Source organism: Strongylocentrotus purpuratus, unplaced genomic scaffold (genome assembly GCF_000002235.5).
Source record: "Strongylocentrotus purpuratus isolate Spur 01 unplaced genomic scaffold, Spur_5.0 spur5_scaffold_19, whole genome shotgun sequence".
In the NCBI taxonomy this organism is placed as follows: domain Eukaryota; kingdom Metazoa; phylum Echinodermata; class Echinoidea; order Camarodonta; family Strongylocentrotidae; genus Strongylocentrotus; species Strongylocentrotus purpuratus.
In genome coordinates this window covers 2,715,790-2,730,262 of record NW_022145604.1, presented here as the reverse complement: position 1 = coordinate 2,730,262, position 14,473 = coordinate 2,715,790, and the positions used below count along the sequence as shown (strand labels likewise).

Genomic DNA, 14,473 nt, shown 5'->3' with positions numbered 1-14,473 from the left:
CAACACGACACGCACATTAGACTGACTTTCTCTGCAAGATTTTACCCATCACTTACATGTAAGCAAACTTGAGCTTGACTCAAGACTATCAGATTGTCTGTAACATGATGCATGTAGGTTAATAAACTTTTTTGTTTTTGTTTCATTCACCCCCTTTATTCAAACCAAATACCATGGGAACCGGCCGGAAATCTGGTGATTTGACGAAATGGGTTTGCCGAGCCGAGCGCTTGGTTAAGTTCCCTCTCTGGCTGAGAGCACGCTGGTCCGTTCTCATATTGACAATTATATTTTGCACAGAAATGGGAAATAGGAAGACTGAACACTGCCATTTCCTGGAAGCATCGGAAGTAATATCATAATGGAGCTACAATGTACATATGCATGAAGCTCTTTGGTCGTATATAGGGACAATTACATGTTTGTAGGTGATTTAGGGCTTCTAGTATTGGGAGGAAAAGAAAAAAAAATACATCATTTGAAAAAATGGGCGTACAGGAGAATAATAAGAATATCATGGAAAGATATGAACCCTAACATATATTACATATAAACTCTGCATATGGCAGGGCTTAAAGGGAAAGCCAACATACTGTAGATAGTAAACTACTCTAGAGGAAAGCGATAAAATGTGAAGCACAACGGTGAAAGTTTAAATAAAATCGTACAAAAATGAGGAATTTATGAGTTTTTGAAAATTTCATCAGAAGGAATAGAGGAAGGTACACCAGACCAAGAGAGAAAACAAAAGCTTACAAAGAGGGGAACATTAAGACATGGAGTGGAGCGACACTGACAGAGTATAGTGTATAGTGTGGCAGAAAACAGAGATACATGTGTTGCAATAAACCTACGAGCTGGGAGAAGATACCTTGATAGATAGGTGGTGCTCCGGGATGTTTTGCTGCGATAAATGTGAACGCCATATCCTAACCGGAGACACAAATTACCCTTCATTTACTTGGGTTATCGCTCAATTCATTTGATACCGGTGTGCAGTATTTACCAGATCTGAATACGGATGAAGACGAATACAAAGTCCATGGCCCATGGGGACATATTAACTGATAGATACCGAACCATTTGAAAGGTTAAATACATCGTCAAATATAGGGACAGGAATGGTTAACGAGGGCGGTAGGCCTAGGACTTTAAATGAGGCTTTGCATATCCACAAGAGCATTTGAGTCGAATGTATTCCGGGTGTATGGCTTATATAAACTGTATAGGGCAGCTAACATAAGCTGAATTAATAGTTTTAAATTGCAATGATAGCATGTAGTCAAAGAAGTTCGCTCTAGGATGGGTTATTTTATGGGAAAACCTACCCCCTCCAAAAAAAAAGCAGAAAAAAGAAGAAAGACTGACGGTCGAAATAATCGCATTGAATACAATATTACTATTAGAAAAGATTACAAGTCGGTGCAAGTATTGCGACGGATCTGACGTCAACGCGATTCGCATGCGATCGGGTATTTTCGAACTGGGTGGCGCCTACATGTAACAACCCTTCATTTTGAACAAACTTACATTTGTAAATGTTCATACTTGTCTAATCATATTGTACTTTCAAACGCAGCCAGATCGAAATGCGGGCGGCTGCCTTTATATTGAAATAAATTCTCGAATTGACCGAATGGACTACAACGAAGCAAATCAAAAGATCCCCTATGATGACTACATGTTTGTTGTATAAACGAAATGATAGCTACATGTACACTGTATAGGAGCTTTTTTACCCCATGAAGTTGGAATGAGCTATCAATAAAATATCACAATACATAAATTTAGAGCAGACTTTGAACTGGAAGAACACAGTGCCTTAATCTAATTGAGGAAACGGTCAAAACACGACGAACTTTGATCGGATATATTAAAAGATCACATTTTGGTAAATTTAAATTGGTCAAAGTTTTCATGAGGAATAACTCGTTACTGCAGCCAAACGCATAACAGGAAAAAGAAAAAAAAACTTCGATCGGATATATTAAAACATAACATAAGGGAAAATTTAAATTGTTTAAAGTTTTCATGAGGAATGGGGGAATAACACGAAACGGGTTTTGTTAACAGTTACTGCAGTCATGACAGTAATGAAGTAAGAAAGAGTAGACACAGTCATGACGACCGACATACGAGTTGAGAAGTTCATCAAACAAAGAGAAACAATTACTGTCGTGTTTTACCTTTACGTTCTGTCATTAATAGAAGATTACAACACGTTTGGAATTATTTCCTTATTTGTGTTTGCCAAACAAAGTACTTGACTGCATTCGTATTGTAAGGATCGTCGTCAACGATTAGTACATTGGTTCATTATAGTCATGCAGCTAGTATAGTAGTGTAGCTGCAATGACCTTTTCAATTCAGTTCATATCATAACTGTAATAAAACATTTAGAACTATGCATCGCATATATACATCTCATAGAAAAAACAAGCGTTAAAAGTTTACTTTGCTTATTTGTCTTTCTTTAAATCTTCTATACCCTACGTTTCTTAAAGCACCTGACCTTAAAAATCGCATGTTCGTTATACTCAATACGTAAATGTTGGTCTACACTCAACAAGGTCGAGGCATCACACAAACCATGGACCTTTAGAGCCTTTACGCATTTCTCGTAGGTCCATGCATGAGGTTGTGGTGCCAAATAATGTGGCGCCAAAAAATGCAGATCAACATGAAGACCTTGGTCTATGTTCTGTGAGGTCGTTTTTCTCGTGGCGCCGCGCCCCACAACCCTCCAGTGTCATGGTGTCGCGATACGTAGGCGTACACTGCACATGCAGACCACCAGTATGAACGTCAAGGTGTATTTTAAGGGGGCGTCACAGAAATGTACGTACATGTAGACGTATGTGACGCACATGTATATTATAAATGTAGGTACATAAGGAAGAAAATACCGTGGACCTACTAAGAATACTAACTTCCTTCAAAAGGAAAGGACATTAAAATGTCTTTTCGTGGGAAAATAACGACCGTTAGTTGTCGAATCGACTTTAGGGATTGCGGTCCTTTTATTATACAGTCTGATTTTCAGACCCTTATACCGAATGGTCGTATGTTTTGTACTGCGCAAAGATCAGTTTAATTTTGGCTATTACAAGAAGTGGGTTATTGATGTAGACAAATGCCCTTTACAGCTCAATTTATGTATGTTATTACCAACAAAAAAAAGTCAGTCACTCACGGGTGTCCTTGCATAATTTGAATATTAGGACACTGCTAACGTTTAAATTTCTCAAATAGGACATACATAACATACATAATTCCTGCAAAGTTCTACAGAATTTGATGTTGGCTGCAAGAGGGATACCTCTATTTATATACACTATGTTCATGACGGACAAAGAAAGAGGACAAAATATACAGCTCCTCATTCTACCCTCAACAATTGCTGTAGTAGACAAAGGAACATCCCTTCACGGATATTATGTCAAACAGGTGTCACATGCATATTCACCTGTCCTACACATGTTTACATAATAGCAGTGAAGGAAATGTTCATTTGTCTACCACAGCAATTGTTGAGAGTAGAATGAGGAACTGTATTTTTGTCCTCTCTCTTTGTCCGTCATATTCATAGTGATAGAACGTATCCATAATTTTCACCATTGTCCTCTCGTACCCGCATTTTTTCTACCGTATGTACATGTGTTTGTATTATGTCTGGGACTGTGTGTCATCTAAATAAAGGCTTTCTGTCGATTACACACGTCTAGAGACCTTGAATCAATAACGGTCTGCCATGACAATGGTCGATACACACGGATAATAGATAGGAGCGATTACGTAAGTATTAACGGTTTGATGACTTTATATGTGTACACTGTATCATGATTCAGGAAGTGTACCTGTTCTTTCAGAGGGTAAAGAATTAACACTGAAAAAGATAAACAAGTACAACGATGAAATACACAGGCTCGCGTTTAAATTTGAGATATGTTTGAGTTCTGGGGAGAGGTGAAAATTATTTGTACGCGTTTTCATTGTTGTTTATGCAAGTGTGGAAGAACATCAGAGAAAAGATGTTCCTTGAAAAGCATGGCTCTTCAAATGCTTTCATATTTTGAATATAACGTAACAGTTTAAAAATGAGGACCACATTTTTATACCACCTGTGTGTGTAGTCACATGTACATTTCTTTCTGTGTACAGACTACAGTGCTTGTTACTTTTACCAAGACTGGCCCAAATTCCTTATCATTTTGATGATACCAGAACCTTGCAGTACACACCAATACGTATATGCTACATGTATTGTATTGTATTGTATTTATTAAACTTCATTGATGTACATCAATATTATGTTTATAAACATATAATCACTTTACAATGTAATGTAACAAATCAATATTCTGTTTGGAAACATATATGTCATATAAGTCAATTTACAATGTAATGTAACATATCAATATACATGATAAACTTTTTTCTGATCGATTCCACATCATTTCTTTCACAATGCAATCGTAAATAGTTTGAAAAACGTTCCGCGGGGCCTGCTATAAATAACCAAGGAGTTATTACAAGGTGCTGGTAACTCCTTGAAATAACCAGCGTTTCAAAAGTGTACAGACAGACCTACATAAATCAAAGATCTATTATCCCTTGACAGTTTAACGCGCGTTCGTGTATCACATTCACTTTCGACCCAATTATTTATTACTCATTTGTGTCCATTATTAATAAACAAAACACAACGAAAAGAAACAATATATCAAAAAATAGTTAATGTCGCTAACAAGTCTGTGTATTCGTTGGTCGAAGAAGATAAATACATTGTACATGTACTTTTGTTAATAAATATGATTTGATACGATTTTGTCTTTGTGTTTTTCTTTCATTTTACAATTTATCTGCTTATTTCGTGTAACGTGAATGATGTTATTGTTAAATTAATTTATTTCCTATTTCCATGAAAGACCCACTTGCTTATGTAAGTTCGGTGTATAAAGAAAATCGATTGAACTTGAAAAATAAAGAAGTTGTGTCCTTTCCTCTTTCCGGCTAAATATCCACTTGAGTGACTTGACCTCCTTACTCTTTTTCTCATCCCACACATAGTGTTGACCTTAAAGATAAACTCCAGTACTGGTAAAAAAAAAAAATAATAATTCTCACAGAATCAAACGAAACTTACACTGAATGTTCAAGATTACAAATAAATGACATGTGCCAAACAATTTTGGAAGAAAATGTATACTGGCTGAGTAATGAGCATAGAAAGACAAGGAAAAAAATATGCGCAGCCCCGACACCATGTGTGTTGTCCCATATATAGCTTTATATGTGAGTGCTTGTTACTTTACCAAGACTCGGTCAAATTTATTATGATTTTGATGACTCCAGAACCTTGCAGTGCACACCAATACTTACATGCTACATGATCAACTGTTTCTGATCCTTTCCACACCTTTTCTTTCACAATGCAATCGCATTACCTTGACTAAAGTTTATCTTTAATATGGCATTCTTTATTTTCAATCAGTTCTAAATATATATATATATACCAGCAAATAATCACAACATTGACGTACGTATACATGTGGATTTTCAATGAAATGTTAGGGAATTGTGGTAAAGTGTCAATACTAAGAGTCTACATGTAAATAGATTTTTGTTTTGTTTTGTTTTCATACAGGTTTGTCAAATCATATTTCATGTTCACAACAAGCCTTAGTTATGGCCTATACAGCATTACCACAAATCCATTCCAAAAGCACGGTTAACCGATGAATTATTCATTAAAGACTGGATTCCACTAGTTTGAGGGTGGTTTCCGTTCCAAAGCATGTGACCCGAAATATGACTTCCCCATAAAGATAAATAGATTTCCACTCCTGTGCTTTACGTTAGAAAGGAACATTGCATAAGTAGTAAGTACCACCTATAGGTACATGTTTTATGTCATCAATTAATCATACTCCTTACTTCAACCTCTAGGTCCTCTCATCTCTCTCTATCTCTCTCTCTCTCTCTCTCTCGCTCTCTTTCTGCCTCTCTCTCTCTCTCTCTCTGCCTCTCTTTCTCTCTCTCCCTCCTTCCCACTCTCTACATATAATCCTCCTATACACCCTCTCCGCCTCTTTTTCTGCTTGAGCTCTCTCCTACTATCTCCATACATAGGCCTTCATCAGACCGAAGTTGCAAAATAACCCGCTATTTTAAGCCCCATTGCACTAGTTTGGCCAGGAGGAATTAGATCTCCATGATTGGTCACTGAAAGGTGGTTATCTCATCAAATCAGCTCTCAATTAACATAAGAAAAGGGGGTCATGGGGGACCAATGGTCACCACTTAGGCATTGTTTGTTAAAGGGCGCAATCAGCTATAAGTAGTGCAGTGGGGCTTTAACTAGCCCGATCTCAAATTATAGCCAGCTAATTTGCATCTTCATCAGCCCGCAGTTGCAATTAGCGGGTTATTTGGTCGAGAAAATATCCAGAGATATCTTGGTCTTGTTCCCAAAATAGCCCGCTATTGACAGGCCTTGTGTGTATCACCCCCCCCCCCCCTCCCCGCCCGTTTCTCACGACTACCTAGGATTATGGCATTATCATATAACTGTTTATCATGCATGGTACAATGTATTAGCCTTGAGTGTTTAAATTGAGGTCGTCCTTAATTGTTGGTTGTACCATACGTCTACTAATTATGTAATATCTATTTCGGCTTATCCACTACAAGGGCTAATTGGCAATGGTGTAAAGCGTAAGGGAGTAGCCTATACATGTACAAATAGGCTAAATCATTTTGCCATTAAAATCTGTTTATAGCACTCCCTCTTAGACTCACCGATTGTATTTATAATGGCGTATTTGTCTTGTCAACAAACAAACTGCACCTCGATCTTTGAGTCATTGTTTGTAATAATATTTCACAAAGCATTTTGCTTTTTTATTTCAAAAGGTAGACTTCGCTCTATTAGCAACCGTTTCTTTACGCATAAGGCGCAATAACGGTCTGACTGCTAGCCTATCCGATTTGGGTAGAATTCGCAACTTTTATTCATGAACAATCAAACATGTAAAATAATAATAATTAGGTTTTGAATAGTCATTTTAATAATCAAACTTAAATTTCAGTGTTTTCAAGCATCCATACAGGAATTAAAATCAAGTCGGCTCCGAATAAGTAGTGACGTCAGATTATTCGTGCGATTATCTACGATACGATGCCGATTTGGTCATGATTTCAACTACAGCGACCGCCCAAGGGAAACACAAAAAGTGGTCTTTGTAGACAGGTTATTTTAGTACATGTTTCAATGAGAAACCATTTTCAAGGGAAACAAAAAATATGCTTGTTGTATAGACAGGTGGTCACTAAAGAAGGTTTGACTGTATATGGAAATCTCAAGCGGACTAAAATCTTGATTTCAATTAGGTCATATCATTTAATCAATCAAACATAAATCAGGAAGATTAAAGTTGTTAAAATAAGCATTATGATTTCTTCAAAGATTATGATCGCAGTTGGATCGTATAGTGTGGACGTACATTTTCGTGCTCTATGAAACGGATCGTGATGAAATCGCAGACATATACATGTAATATGTGGTATAATTATGTGGTGGTGGTTATTTTACCTGACTGCTAAGAAAGCGTAAATGCTTGTTAGTAAGCAACCAGCCGACCGACTGCTAAAGGTCCTCTCCGAGGGACCTGGTAATGAGGATTAATGCCTTACCAAAGGGCACTAACACAGGTGTATCTCTAGATTGTGCGTTTGCGACTACTCAGGAAAATAATCGGATATGAAGCACAGAAACAGGCAGGGAGGATTTTGGCTAACATTAACACATGACATGCACATTACACCATGTTTACCGGAAATAAATCAACACTAGACAGCCTTCCCTTTTTCCTGACTGATCGCAAGGACACTGACTGATGATAACAAAATGTATGAAGCATGACTCCTCGTCTTCTCATTATAATAATAGCGCTTTACTGACTCAAAGCGCTTACTATACCCCGGTCACTGGATTCAATTTAGCAAGTAAATCGATCAATTAATTAATCAGTTATTCAATCGATCAGAAATAGATCCATTTTAGCAGTGTTTTTCATGTTTTTTTTTCTTTAAAAAAAAAAAATCAAAACAAAATTTCAACAAAAAAAAAATTAATTTTTTTTTTTTTTAATTTAAAAAAATAGGAGGCGGCCCCCAAAAAGGAAGCGGGCGGGGACGCTAAACATGTATATTTATGTTCGGAACAATCAGTAGGCCTATATATACATGTAGGAACAACCCTTACTTTTGTAGCGGCACAGTGAAAAGTGATGTTAAACAAATAGAAAGAATAGAAGGGTTACGTACTGCACATGTACATCTACAGTACTTTAACGGGTGAACACGGAGCACATACCCCCCCCCCCCCCCCCCCCCCCCCAAAAAAAAAAAAAAAAAAAAAAACAAAATGAGAGAGAAACAGAGACAGAGACAGAGAAAGAGAGAACACGAGGGGTGTAAAAGAACTACAACTCCAATAGTACTACAAATTGTATGCAGTAGTGTCAGCACTACTTCTTGAAAAGTTGTCATTTCCAAAATATAGGAAATTATGGTATAATGGGGTGTGGAAGGAAGGACCTTACTACTGAAACATCCGGGTCAAGAAAGTACATTTCATATACAAAAGTTTGGCGAAATCTAAAATGACGATTGTGAAAATTGAATATCTGTCCTTGCTTACGCTAAATATATGACTCGTGTTATACTCAAATACTTTTCTAGTCAATGTCAACCTTGTATGTTCATTAAATACATTATATAATGATATTATAATATCATATATTATTATAATCAGAAAGGTCAAACCAAAGGGGACATTTGCAGCTGAAAACATCATTTATATGATTTAGGCTGCTTATGATGTAGTCAAGCTCCCTACATGTACATGTATAGTTAGGCAATAAGGATGGTGCATCAAAACTTGTTCACAATTTAATAATCTGATTCTTTCTCACGTTTTCAGCATGACAAGCTTTTTTTTTCTACGATAGCTTTTTCAAAATTCCTGCTTTGTAAATCTTCTTCTTTTTTCCTTGTCCTCCTCATCTTCTTCTTCTTTATCATCGTCATCATCACCATCTTCTTCTTTATCATCGTCATCATCACCATCTTCTTCTTTATCATCGTCATCATCACCATCTTCTTCTCCTCCTCCTCCTCCTTCTTCTCCTCCTCCTCCTCCTTCTTATGCCTCTTCTTCTGCATCTTCTCCTCCTTCTTCTTCATCATCATCATGTTCTTCTTCTTCAACTTCTTTTTCTACATCATCATCTTCTCCTTCTTCATCTTATTCTCTTCCTTCTTCTACTTGTAATCTCCAAAGGCAAAGGGCTACATACATGTAGCCTATAACCATGGCGTGCTCTTAAATCCGTGCTCTATCCATGGACCCTACAGGTTTTCCTTGCTATAGCGAAGATGATGTACGTACATTGATCTACATTTGCCACTCTCCAGTGTCCACCCAGGTGTAAATGTGTACCCGGTAGGATGCGAAAGCTAATGTGGTGAGATTAGCATGTGTGCGCTTGTAAAAAAAGACGCCTGGCTAGAATGCTCCCCAGGGAGTGGAGAATGTGCATACATTGTGTGCGGGTAAGCCTGATATATATCTGTAAAGCGCTTTGAGAGGGCCTCCGGTCCTGAAAAGCGCTATATAAGAACTAGCTATTATTATTATTATTATAAAGAAAGCGAATACTTACAAGATACTTCAGCTTTTGATATTATAACCATGACAATGCAATGATCGTAGCTTCGAGTACAGCTGTCTTAGCAGAGGAAATCTGCAGTTGTTGACACCTAGAAAGTAGGCCTAATTACATTCAATGTCCCTTGTTTGTTTGTACAACAAATCAATCCGTACGAACTAGTTAAAGATAAACTTTAGTACTGGTAATGCGATTGCATTGTGAAAGAAAAGGTGTGGAATGGATCAGAAAAGTTGATCATATAGCATGTAAGTAATGGTGTGTAATGCAAGGTTCTGGAGTCATCAAAATCATCATAAATTTGGCAGAGTCTTGGTAAAGTAACAATCACTTACACAGGAAGATGGGACAACACACATGGTGTCGGGGCTAGTACTACCCTGATTTCCTTATCTTTCAATGCTCATTACTCAGCCAGTATACATTTTATTCCAAAATTGTTTGACACATGTCATTTATTTGTAATCTTGAACATTCAGTGTGAGTTTCGTTAGATTCTGTGAAAATTCATTTTCTTTTTTTTACCAGAACTCAAGTTTATCTGTAAGTACTGTTTTTCCCGAATCATGCTAGGGCCATAACCTCTAGATACAGGATGTATACTGGGTTTGTATGTATGTTTGTTTTATGACTCAGAGTTGACATAAACCACAAACTCAATTATTCATATCATAAGTGACACATCTATTCGCATTCCATTGCACCTAATGAATGAGTTAACGGTCCATGTATTCTCAACTCGTCATCCAATTAACTTTAAGCAGAGTCGGTCGCTTGGACTAGGACAGCTAGAGACAGAAGAGAATGGAAATTTCATGAGGAGGGCTTTGTCCAACGTCTGGATGAACTATAGCCTGATAGATAGATAGAGTCGGTAAATGAGTTCACAGTTCACCATGCATGATATAAATTATAATCAATTATTATCAATTCTTGGGGGATATTTATGTATTAGGATTTACATGTATGAAGGTGTTGACTGTTCTATGAATACTTGTAAACTCCTATTCAAAAATATATCACAGACAATATTTCCACTAGATCTAGATATAAAAAAAACTAAAAAATGTGGATTGCAAATCAAATTACATGATAGTAAGTATATAGTATATATACATGTATATAGTAACAAATTCACGGGAGTAGTAAACGATTTAGCTCTCGATTCCAGTATACACCCTTGACAAATGTTACCTCGACAAAATTGTGATGCTGCGTGCAACTTTTCATTTAAAATGTTCGGTATTAGGGTCAAATTTTAAAAGATAAATATCAAATTGCTCATCTGAATATTACATACAATGGTAACCCACGTGTATTGCAATCACTGCAAACTGAGCACCTTGCAGGTGATAAAAAGTTCAAAACTATTTTCCTTGTCGGGAGACAAGTTCTACAGTCAGTTCAGAGTACCTCGTTGTGTTGTTTTTTAGAACCATTGTTTTAGTAAACAATCGGCCTGTGGCTTTATTTCGCTCAATATCCTGTTGCCGTAAGATTTAATAGACCTGCGTGTATACGAACAAAAGATTTGGATATTGGGTCAATACTGCTAGACTATAGGGCAAATAATGTTCCCTTATACTTGGTTTGTTTGGGTGATATTATATCAAAGTAGCCTGTCGTATCTTTAAAGTTACAACATTTCGATCTTTTTAAAGGTAAAGACCAGTTATGGTCATGCGATTGCATTGTGAAAGAAACGTTGTGGAATCGATCAGAAAAGGTTAGTCATCTAGCATCTAGCATCTGCAAGGTTCTGGAATCATCAAAATGATAAGAAATTTGGCCCATTCTTCGTAAAGTTACAAGCACTATACACAGAAAGATGTATATGGGACTACCCTATATCTCTCACAGACCACGAGAGAAACAAATTTACCAAATATATGAATAAGTGGGCGGTTTCCCGGCAAATTTTTTATCATCATGTATTAGTCAAAATATATTCTTTCGCATGATTGGTAATGAGAGCTTCCATTTCATTTTTTTTAAATTGGGGCGTTTCCAATACTGGTTTTTACCTTTAAAAGTCTGTTCTAGTACAATGTTGGGTGTTTAACATATTTTTGTTTTAATATACAAGAGTGATTTTCTGTGATAAATTTTGAATACGCCAAACTATGCCCACATTAATATATTGGGATCCTCATCAGAAAATTGATACCACTTCGAAGTCAACAGGTTTGGACAGACACATCACTGTGGTTTATAATTTCTTGTTTTTTTCTTTCTCTCTTTCTTTTCAATTTATTGGGAAGTTTATGTTAGATATTATTGATGAGATGAATAGATGTATTATCTCCCTTCCCCCCCCCCCCCCCCCTCTCTCTCTCTCTCTCTCTCTCTCTCTCTCTCTCTCTCTCTCTCTCTCTCTCTCCCTCTCTCTACCTTTCTCATTCGTCTTCATCCTCGAAATAATTGACGAGAAGGACGGGGGAATCATCAGAGCATATACATGCCCATGCACAAATAAAGAAATATTATCATTAACTCGCACACATACACACGCACTGTTTACTCGAACTTTTTAGTTCTACGCATACAACAATTGAAATAATATACTGAAAGTGTAAAGTTTTGAGAAGGACTTACTAAAAGCAAAAGTGGCGAGAAGAAGCAAACTCCATAACAAATTCATCATCGCAACGTCTGAAGACCCCAAAGAAGCTGGCCGAGTCATCGGCGTCACAAAACTCCTACCACCACTTCCACCGTCAGACCATCGGAGCGGTCCCCCGGACCTCCCCCGTACCTCACTGGTACCTCTGTCACTGGTAGTCCGTATACAATGCCCGCAGCTATATATTCCTGTATTTTGTTTATACCGTTTCTTCCGCATTTGTCTTGATGTGCGAGTCCTGTGTCCCTGGATGCAACAATTAACTTTATCAATATTAGGTCCGTATATTACTGCATTATTAATCCTGGTATTCCAAACTGTGTCACCATGGTCATGATAATGTCTGTGTCGGCCGAATGGGCGATCATATTTCAAAGTCATTTTGGCGATTGTCGTCTGCACTCCATGCTTCAACACTTCAGCTCATGCCCCTCTTTTCATTCAGCTTTCGGATATGCGTGCACAGTATGTGTGTCAGATGCGGATGTAATCGCGTTGGTCGCGTGCAGTGTGTGCCACTATTTTTGGTATTATCCGTCCTTTTTGTTTTATACGGGCAACTTCCGATGAGTCTGTTTTTCAGGTAGCTCGCAGTGCTGGTTGGTTGGTAGTGTTGGATTTCCCCCTAGAATCATACCGCCCTCTCTCGTCTAGGGATTATAATTATTTGGTGTTTACGGTTTTAGATTGTTTCAGTTTCATCTGTTGCATGACTTGCATCCATGACTGTGATCAATTGATTAATTTGAAATGTTTGATATTGTGTCCACCACTACAAAGGGCCAACACATTAGTTAAATCATCCAAAATGAAACATTCACATACAAAATAAAATAATAATAATAATGATGATGATAATAATAGTAATGAAAATAATGGTAATGATAAAGATAATAATGATAAAATAATAACAGTAATGATAATAATAAGGATAATAATTATAACGATAATAATATTAAATGATATAATGATAAAAGGATAACAGATACTTTAATTAGGTGCACGATAAACTGGGGCTGCTCTCTATATGCTTAGAAAACAAAAAATATATATTCTGGGGGGAAGAATAATGATTCTAGAAGATGATTCTACCGACAACCTGTTTGCAGGGCTTCGTTGGGGTAGAGTCGTAGGTCTTTATTGTAAGAAGCGTACAATGACGTTATAGAAAGCAGGATTAAATTAAAGAACTCATATTCATGATTGAGGAACTTCTATGTCAGTCTCTCCTTTTTTTGGGGGGGGGGGGGGGTGGTGGTTACCTGCATGTTCCTGCCAAAAAAAGAGAGAAAGGTCTAAGTGCATAATATACCGGGGGAACCAAACGTTAAAAAAGTGAGTTCTATACCTAACTTTGCACTATTAACTCAGGATGTAGAATTTTATTGTCCGTCTCATACTGATGGATTAACTAGACAGCAGCTATACAAAACGAAGGCCCCTTATTAAATAGACTTCAAATCTAATAGACGTTCAATTTAATGGGATCGTTTAACAATGTTAAATCTGAGATGCACGGCCCTACGTGTTATCGGTGTCTGTGATATGGTGTAATATTGAAGCCCTAAAAAAATTGCGCTTCAAAATGATCAAGAAGTGCCTCAAAAAAGTAAAAATCTTTGAGTGACCGGTTTTACCATACTCGTTTTCCCCAATAGACTGTAGTGTTATTAAAACCGTCAGGCGAACGGTTTTCAAAATTTGTAATTCCAATCATAAATATCTTGATAATCAGACAGGCGATCGGCTTGTAAAAGTCATGGGGTTCCTGACTGACCTAAAGGTTTATAATTATCACTGCATCATGAGCTAAATCCAGAATTTTGTTTCAGAATCTGAGACAAAGTTACCGGTTCCCTTAATGGACTATTTCATTACTTTCAGCGAAAAGTGCACATAGCAAATTACTATGCTCCATATATTATACTCACTCGCATTCACATGCAGAACATTAACGCCAATCACACTCAATACAAGGGCCCCGGTCACACCAGCAAACAGACTCCAAACTGACTTCGAATCGACCGATTCTTATTGGAAATAAAGGAAAGATGAGAAAAGGGTCTAGAAGGGAACATTGTAAAAGAACGGACATTTATTTTGACCGGACCACCTC

At 37.2% G+C, this 14,473-nt stretch overlaps 1 protein-coding gene across 2 annotated transcripts in view; it reads right to left on the bottom strand.

Moving 5' to 3' along the window:
* LOC100888329 (vascular endothelial growth factor receptor 1) overlaps positions 1 to 13,044 on the bottom strand; it is a 59,699-nt gene extending 46,655 nt beyond the window's left edge. Inside the window, exon 1 of one of the 2 annotated variants that reach the window (XM_030990033.1) lies at positions 12,330 to 13,044. In XM_030990033.1, the coding sequence (XP_030845893.1) occupies positions 12,330 to 12,738 (409 nt within the window). In that variant the 5' untranslated portion in view covers positions 12,739 to 13,044. The remainder of the gene's footprint in view (positions 1 to 12,329) is intronic. The other variant, XM_030990034.1, reaches the window with a different exon arrangement.
* Between the last annotated feature and the right edge of the window lie 1,429 nt (positions 13,045 to 14,473).